A 9699-nucleotide genomic window follows, 5' to 3' on the forward strand; every position below is an offset into this window, starting at 1 on the left:
AATCACTACTTAAGAGTCATTATATCATTTTTAACCTAAACTTGTTATTTTTCATAACGCTATGCCTATTTTCATTTAAATCAATTCATATATGATGATAGCTGATTTATGTAGTTTCATTGTGGTTAAAACATAACTCCTCTTCCAACTTAAGTCAACTTTTACCGAAAGCCACCAAAACAAATATGTTTAATTTTTTTTATTTGATCACATTCACATACTTGAAATCAACGTCAAGTTGTAATGATTACATGAATATGCTTCAATACATTATATGAAATTTCTACCAAGAAAACTTAGCAACCATATTTACAATCATGTAACATTATCAATATTTCGTCAAATGTAAATCAAGTTATCTACTAAAATTATAAAGATGGTATTCATCAGATTCTAATATTAATTCAATTCATGTAAGTAATGTCAATAAATCAAATAATCCGTAGACGCCGTTAAACATGATAACGTATGTGAGTGAGGATGATGTTTGAAGAAAGGTCATGGTACGGGCCGAAAGTGGACGGACCTATACACGCATTACTTCCAAAGTCCAAGTCTAATCCCTATCTATCTTTCTTTTTCCTCAATTATTATTATTTTTATTTTCTTTATGTAAATTACAAATTCGCAATAACAATTATTAAGTCAAAATAAGATAGTTTGTTGGAAAAATTAACGGAGATGATATATAGATTATGCGTTGACACATATATGATATTTTTAATAAAGAGAGTGTTTCGATTAATGTTAGAATTTGGGAAAACAAGATAGAAGAGATGAGTGATAAGATTTGTTTACTACATAATATATAAATAAAAATAAAATCATGTTATTTTTAGTAGACAACTGCAAAAACATGTTACACCGTTCATACTATGCTACGATATTATGTTATGCCCTCCAACGCTGACAGCCTGACAAGACATCTCTTGTGCTTTCAAGATATCTTATGCTATGACACATTAAGTTCTTGTAGAACAGGGATGGTGAATGCAACGATGGTGAGCGATTGGAGATTCTATTTCCATTCGACAAAATATTTCTTAATTTGTGATAAATGTTGAATTTCGTTACATGAAAAATAAATTGGGTTAATAAATTTCATTTGAATTATTTGTTAATCAAATAAATTAATAATAGAAATAAGTTTTAATCCTAGAAATTTTTATAAACAAGAATAACTATAAACAATTTGTACCCACAACAAAGTAATTATATCTGTATCATATCTTTTTGTACTCTTTATCTATGCTTTCGTGTTTAGTTTTGCATACGGTTCATCTATTATAATAAAACAAAGTTTTTTTATTAACAAGTGTCATCACCACATCAACTCTGCCTTTTAATTTTCACTTGCTATTATCGTGACACCTGTCACGACCACAATTAAGAACATAAAATTAGGAGAAGTTACAGATTACAAGCAGTTGTTTTTGTTTCCTCACCGCTGGTAACCAAAATGACTCCACCACCTCCTGCTTCATCATTTTCACGTTTTCAACTTTTCAATTGATAAGTACTAACAGTGAAACGTATAACTTTCGTATGTTATAAACCCTATTCTTCACACCTGAACCCTTATTCCATCACAGTTGCGTCCGGTATATGGAAGAAAACCAAGAAGTTAATCGAAAACTGAAGTTAATAATGGCTAATAGAGCAATATTTTGTTGTTAAACTTGATGACAACATTGCTGACCATGTTCATAATGCATGGTTTAACTGTAAGTAAAATTCCATCTTTTAATCATAATTTAGGTTTTTTTATGGTGACTTTATTTTTTATTTTTTTTAACAAATATTTTAGCCAAAGTGGAGTGATCTAATTTGTAGTTACATTGTTTAGTTATATCTTCTAGGTAACATAACAAGCACAATCGAATGAAAATAAACAAGCGTAAACGAAAGAATATAAACAAACGTAAATGAACATAGATGAGAAAACATAACCGAGTGGACACCAATTTAAATCAAACGTGAACATCAAACCGTGAGGCCTAGATAATTAATAAAATTAGACTTAAGTGTAGTGGGTCTAAAATTTTTTAACTTAATGTATAAACAAACTTAAAAACATGTAAACTGATGAACGTAAACAAATGAAGATAAACGAGTATAAATGAACAAGTGAGACATGTGTTTATGTTCGTTCATTTAACTGAATGAACAAAACATTCATGTTCATTCATATAATAAATAAACAAACATAAAAGGTCTTCTGCCGAACAGTTCACAAATGGATTATTGGACGTTCGGTTCGTTTTCGTTTACACGCCTAGATGATTCGGCCGGGTTGGTTGACTAACATGTCAGAACATAAATTATTTGCACGTTTCAAAAATTGACAACTGAATGTTTAACCATTCTTCACATGTGGATTTCATATTTCCTTTATGTTCTATTAATTATTTTTTTATTTGTGAAAGATGCTAAAGATATGAACAACATACTCTTAACTGTTGTAGGTTGATTATATAGCAGGGGCAGAACTGGAAGCATTGATGTTTGTTGTGAATATGCTTACGGGTCAAAATTAAAGGTATAACCCAAACATCCAATTAATAAGACGATATTAACCTTTGTGATTTGAAAATTACAACTTTACTCTTAAAACTGAAATAAGTTGTCTCTACTAAACTATATTTAAGGATTTGTATTGCATTATCTGATGTAACTGCAGTTGCTGGAAGTACGTCCACTGTCTATGGTTAACTCAGCTTCATTCGACAGGTTGTTTCCTAAAATGTAACCGATCCCACCGACCCGTTTCACTTCCATACTCATACGCAAGCAAAAGACATTATTGCCATCTGGTTTTTGAGGTGATAAAGAGCCAGCCATGTAAGCATTTGCCTCATCATTCATTCATTTCAAGATTCAGATATGTTTTGAATTAAAATATTAATACTTAATTAATATAATGATCCTGCTATGTATGTTTTGGGTACATTTGCATTTACAACCTCTCCTGCATAAACAAGTTGATACATCTTCCTCTTTGGTAGTTGCATGGAGGATAGTTTTGTGTTTCATAGGTTCGGTTCTTAGCTCTCATTTTACCAAAATTAATCCAATCAAGGTATTTGTAATTAAAAATGGGCTCAGTTCAAACACTTGGAAATAGGTTTGGATGTAATAGAGGAATTAATAGCAATGGGTGAATTGGACTACGATATTTTTAGGTCCACCTTATCAAGCGACTTTTATTATGTATCTAAACTTTTAGTTACATATTATTCGATCCTTTTATCTGATAATTTGCTTTTGTTAATGCATGTTAAACATAATTCATTATGTTAAGTCATTTTTTACCCAACCCTGTGTAGTACACGGATTTATAACCTAGTATATATAATATAGTAAATAGCAAAAACGGACCATGTGGTGTATATAAAATTATAAGCATGCCCCCATATTCAAAAGTAACCGGTTAGGTAACATTTCTGTCAACGAAGCATTCGCTATGCTCGTTATGTGTTTTGACTTTGACATGTGATTATTGCGCCTTATTTTGATCCACACGAGTCTCCTTTAAATTGTTTTCAGCCTAACTCTTCGAAAGCTTGTCTTCTTTAAAAAAAGTTGTAAAGGTGAAAACAATAACGTTTCATGAACACACTATTAAACTTTTGTTAAGTCGTTAATTACAAACTCCGCTTGAAGAGTTGAATCATGATAAGAATTTGATACGAATAATTTGGGTTTTGATTGGTCACCTGACATGGTTTAAATGGACCGTGTTTGGGGTTATGCTAAAAATTAAACGGGCTGGCCCTTCAACCCATTTAAATTTATGATAGAACATAATAAAAAAAAATTCAGTTATAGTTTACCCGGCCAACCCATTTATGACTCGTTTATAGCCTTAATACATGTTTATGACTCGTTTACAACTTTAATACAATATGTTAAAAAACCATTAACAACTGGATTATAACCCATTTAAACACGTTATATGGATTTTGTTCAAGTTACATGGTTGTGAGTGTGGCATTAGGGTCGATATATTTGACATGTACAAATATATGGGCCGTATTTAGGTTTAACGATTCACTATGTGAACCTAAATCCCCCAACCTAACAATAGATGCCTCTACTTTTGTATGTCAAAATTGCAATGAAAGAGAGACCGGATACATGATAGTAGATAGAGATGCACAAGCTAACCGGTTAACCGCTTCTTAACCGGTCCAATAAAAACTAGATTATACCTGACGCTATATAACCAGTTACATTTTGGCTCAGAACCCGGTTAATAACTGGTTAACCGAAACTGGTTTAAGGTTTTTAATTTTTTTAAACCGATTTTTCATTCCTGTTAACCGGTTCGGTTATACCCGAAACCGATTATACCAGTTAGGGTTTTTATGCTTGAAAACTGGGTAGTACCCAACCCGATTAACCGGTCTAACCTGCTATTTGACCGTTGACCACTAACCGGTAATTAAGAGGTTTGTGCATGTCAAATTGTAGAAGCCAACTACAAAGTGAACAAAACAATGTTTTGCTTGTAGTGAGCCCAATTCTATAAAGTCCAAATAAATAAATGCTGATGGGCTTACCTGGATTGTTTTGACTGAGTACAACACCAAGTCATAGCTGATCCAGCCGTCCAGGATTTTTATCATTAGTTTACTAGTATACTCGATTTTTAAATAACCTATGTCGTAACCTACTGTGTAAAATAAAAGAATTATGTTATAAGTTAATAATATTGACCTATAATCATTGACCACCCAACCATCAAAACATGGTTATTAGTTATTACTAAAGATTTAAAGATTATATAAAAAATGGTTATCAACCATAACTCTAAAGCCATATGGTTAGCATTATATGCAAAACAAATATAAAAACTAAAACCCCCATCACAATTGGCAGTTTTGTCATAAAAACACAAACACAAAACTCCAGAAAACAATTGTTTATACATTTATTAAATTTTATTAAGAAGACAGCATTAAGAAGTTTAGTTGATCAAGTCAATGTGTTTGAAAGATGCCGACTAAGAACAACAACATTAAATGGGACAATTGGCTTCATTGTAATGTCCGAAACCATAATCAAGATTCCATATGCCGCCTTCTAAATCATTAATCATACATAATTTCTACCAAATGTTCTTAATGCATCATGGAAGATAACTCACTAACACTCAAACTAATCTCCCTTCTAGTCATAGTGTCATTGATAGCCGTCCTTGTGGCGATCTACCATTTCATCACCGTCACTTGGCGCAATCGTAGGCGGAGTCATAATCCGGCTCATCATGTGCACCAACAAAATCATCAGGACAATGACTATAGTCTGGAGAACTCAGTGGTTCTCCTTATCCCGGCCCACAAGCATCAAAAGGGGTCGGGATTAGGTACAAAAGGAGGAGATGGTGACGATGATGGCATGTGCTCGATTTGTTTGTGTGAATTTGAGGAGGATGAAGAGCTACGTACTTTACCTGAATGTTTACACTCTTTTCATGTACCGTGTATTGATATGTGGTTGTGTTCTCATTCTAATTGTCCAATATGCCGGACGGATGCTATACCTTCATCTCAAATATTGTTTCAGATTTTGGATTCGGATTCAGATGTAGAGGTTAGACAAGAAGCTTCTACCATTGTTCAGATATCGAGTGCATAGGTTTTTGTTTATAGGATTTTCAGAATAAGTATAATTTTCCTCTTATTTAGAACATATGATACTTAACAAATTTAGATGAAGTGATGAGCATGGACATAATGATAAATACTTGCCCATATTGTTATCAAGTAAGGTGATAGAGAGTTACAAAAGCTATAGCAGTTTTATGCTTTAACAAACATTGTTTTGAATGTGTTATGAATGCCATATACTGTCAATTTTTTGTGAGTTTTGAACTCTTGTAACATTTATTAATACATAGACCCTACAAAGACCGTGAACACAAGAGATATTAAAGTTCATAAGACGCGTTTGACCTTGAATACTATCAACATGTTTTTTGACGCATTGGTTGTGAATGAGAGGATAAGTCAATAGTTAGGCATGAGAGTAATCCAAGAATAGGTGACTGAGAAGTCTCCACCCGAATTACAAAAATCAAAGCCGCGATATCCTAATGAGGAAAACGAGTAATAGTGGTTGGTATGACCAAAATGAATGGTTCATAGTCACCATATGATAAATAACTTAAGCAAAATTGTTTTACAACATTTATGAATAATTCATCAACATAGACTGAGTTAACTTAAGGCCACAAAAGGATACCGGGTAATTGGATAGTAACCAAGAAGCCAGAAAGTCGGGTACATGGTGTTGTATATATTGCGTACCTGGAGGATGAATTCGATCAATGATGCAAACCTGTAATCTTGATTTCAATCTTGGTTTAAACCTATTTGCGGGTTACACACAATGATTTATCGGATAAGACAGAGATTTTTCTGTACATAGAATTGAATTTTGATTGTGTCTGTGAATTAAAGAACCAGAGAGAAGTAACCGTCTTTTGTTCTGTATATTCGATGGATTCAGAAAAAATTATGTAGGGAATTAATAAACATAGATTAATATATAATCCAAATCCATTCCCCTTGAGCCCAAATAAATTAGTTAAAAGCCCACTTAACATTACACTTAAGCCCAAGTATACAAAGCCCAAATAACATTATTGTTAAACAAGCCCGCACTCCCGCGTCACCTAACTCGTTTAATCTCTAACATTATTTCCTCCACGATAAGTTAATCCAATAATACTAAAATAACCAACACAGGGCTGGGCGATCAAACTCGAAGTATAATTGTTGTAACCTGTATTGAACAATCACAGGGCTGGGGATGTTAATTGGTATCACAATTATCGTCGATATTTGAAAAAAAATTGCATACAAGGGCCTACTTTTTACGGTTTTTACCGTCTAACCTTAACAACCATTTATCTAACAAGGCCCACAATTTGTGAAATCACCTTTAAACTCTTTTAACATAAAATGGGCTTGTTGGCTTAATGGGCTGAATCAACATTTTTTAACAGTAATTTCTGTTTCATGAAAGTTACTAAAGTTTTTTTTTTAACTATTATCCAACTTCTAAATCCAACTAACCTGTTTATTACGGGATTTGAACCTCGACCTTCAAAGAGAGGGATCACCAATTACACCACTGGATGCCATTGGACCAAATACTCTTTGGTGAAGTTCAAACGTTGTTATGAAAAAAGTCTAAGAAGAGCATCACTTTATTATATATATATATATATATATATATATATATATATATATATAGCTGAAACTATAATAATAAACTTTTTTTTAAATAACAGATATGAAATGAAGACTTGAAGTCTCAAAGAGGGCAAAACTGACAGTGTTGAATGATACATCACTTTCTTTCTTATGTGGTGCCATGTGATTTTGTGGGCATCCCTCCTCAAACCATAAATTATGCTTTTTTTAAAGATTTTTCACACCATTTTATCCACTCTTATAAATACACCATTTATTCCTAAATTATATATATTTTTTTTCACAAAATAAATACTTATCATAAAAATATATCAAACAGTGTTTCACTTAAAAAACACAAATGGTTGTTCTTAAAATCTATTGGTTGTCCCATTCCCATAAATCAATAGTATAAAATTAGTGAATCATGATGCCACTGTCAAATAAGTTAAAATTTCTTTTGAGTGGAAATTTATTTTTCTTGTCTTTATGTTACATCACAAAATTTGAATTTTTACAAGACAAAATGTGGTCATGTGTCTTATTTAAATTTTGTGGGTATAAAGTAAAAAGATATTCACGAGTTTAATGATACACAATCATTTAAGACTTTCATTTCAACTTTTTTTTTAAAACATTTTTTCTCTATTTTTCAACACAGTAGCTTGTAGTTAGTTATAGATAAAACTGGACTTTATAGTTTGGGACACACCTATCTTTGTAGCCAAAGTTTTTATAGTTTCATCAGCCACTTTGCTTCTCTACAGGTCGATAAGGGCTTCATCATGTAAATTATTTGTAAACTAGTAACAAATATGAGATCTTCAAGTAGTGTAGGACTTGGTTTAAGTCTTGTGTTTGGGTGTTTATTATTAGCTCTTATTGCTGAGCTTTACTACTTGCTATGGTGCAAGAAGAGAGTTGCAAACAGAGATATTCAAGAAAGTTACAACAGTCCAGCAAGAGAGTTTTTATACTTGTTTTGTTGGAAAAAGCCTTCATCTTTAAGCTCAACAGGGCTAACCACAGACACCCAAGTTCATGAACCACAACCACCATCATGGCTAAGACCAGTTGGTCAAGATTGTGATGATATGACCATTGAAGCCTTGCATAACCTCTCTGGCCCACCAAGGTTTTTGTTCACTATTAAGGAAGAAACCAAGGAGGATTTGGAGTCAGAAGACAAGAGTAAAAAAAGTTCAAGAGGTAGAAGTTTAAGTGATGTTGTGTTTTCAGTTGAAACACCTTTTTTTACTCCACTTGCTTCACCACCATACTTGACTCCACCTATAACCCCTAGAGACTCAACATGTAGACCTTTTAGTCCTTTGAGACATTCATCTAGTGATGCTGAGTTCAACAGGATTTGGGCTTCACCACCTCCAAAGTTTAAGTTTTTAAGAGATGCTGAAGATAAACTTCAAAAGAGAAAATTGAATGAAAGATTTGGAGTTGATGGATCAGTTGATGAGCCTGTTAAAAAAAGTGATGAAAGTGGATCTTTTATTACACTAATTGTGTCAAAAGATAAGGAAGTTGATCATCATCAGGTACCAATATTTAAATCATAATAAGAACTATAATAAGTTCTTTTATGTATGTAAACATGTTATGTATAACTTTTTATTAGAGGTTTAGTAGTAGTTTTAAATTTTAATTCAAGAAAAGCCACTTTTGCTATTTCTTTAATTTAATTAGTGAAAGTGGTTTTCTGCTTTAGTTTCAATCACCAATGAGATTACATCTTTCAAGAAAGTGGTTCTTGAATCTTTATTTTTAGTGATGATTTTTAGGTTGTGTGATATCATGTATGTAAAGGTAAAGGTTAAACCATGTGTTGGCTGACTAGTGATGGTATTGGATGTATATGGAAAATGAAAACACATACTTTTTATCTTCATTGCAGTACAATAAATCAGACATATTTGTTATAAACAACAGTTGGTTTGGTCATGCCCAGATTGACTCTGATTTTGCTAGTACAGTTTTGTGTTTCTTGTTTTGTTCTTGCTTGTTGTCATAGTTATTTTAAATTTTTAACTTGTGACTGTTTGGAATTTTTTTAGATAGCCTAAAACTCTAAAAGCCATAAGTTTAAATATAAGTTTACAAAAAAAAATCATAAATTTAGGACCTTTTTTTTTATTAAAAAAAGAGTTATCTTCTTGTGTGAATAGAAGTCTTTATAAATTTAGGCTGTTTATGTAAATTTTTTGGTCTAAAACATTGGTAGGTGAGAAGATTCACAATTTTACATCCACTTGTATTTCTTTTCCAAAAATATCAACAAGTTATGTTGTAGTGTTTTTTTTTTTGTTTAGACCTATTTTCGAATCCTATTTAATAACTAGGAAAATGACTAAACACTTAAATCGGTTATCAAATGACGTTAGCGAGTAACGTGTTGGAAATCACAAGAGCGGTGGACTTGATTATATATAATACATGTAGGGTGTACATTGTGACGAAAGGTAGATGTCAAGAAATGGACTTG

At 32.2% G+C, this 9699-nt stretch overlaps 2 protein-coding genes across 2 annotated transcripts; both read left to right on the top strand.

The window, feature by feature from the left end:
* The first annotated feature begins 5133 nt into the window (after positions 1–5133).
* LOC143558697 (RING-H2 finger protein ATL51-like) lies at positions 5134–5640 on the top strand. The gene has a single exon (XM_077047479.1). The coding sequence runs from the start codon at positions 5134–5136 to the stop codon at positions 5638–5640; it is 507 nt and encodes a 168-aa protein (XP_076903594.1).
* A 2377-nt stretch (positions 5641–8017) lies between these two features.
* Positions 8018–9280, top strand: LOC143558698 (uncharacterized). The gene is made up of 2 exons (XM_077047481.1): positions 8018–8755; positions 9272–9280. Exons 1-2 carry the CDS (start codon positions 8018–8020, stop codon positions 9278–9280), a joined length of 747 nt encoding a protein of 248 aa, XP_076903596.1.
* Positions 9281–9699: the final 419 nt, after the last annotated feature.

This window comes from Bidens hawaiensis, unplaced genomic scaffold (genome assembly GCF_021521415.1).
Source record: "Bidens hawaiensis isolate Kalapana, Puna unplaced genomic scaffold, B.hawaiensis_p1.1 tig00019588_1, whole genome shotgun sequence".
Lineage (NCBI taxonomy): Eukaryota > Viridiplantae > Streptophyta > Magnoliopsida > Asterales > Asteraceae > Bidens > Bidens hawaiensis.

Excerpts from the sequence above, each read along its gene's own strand:
- LOC143558697 (XM_077047479.1), top strand. The coding sequence starts at position 5,134 with ATGGAAGATAACTCACTAACACTCAAACTAATCTCCCTTCTAGTCATA.
- LOC143558698 (XM_077047481.1), top strand. The coding sequence starts at position 8,018 with ATGAGATCTTCAAGTAGTGTAGGACTTGGTTTAAGTCTTGTGTTTGGG.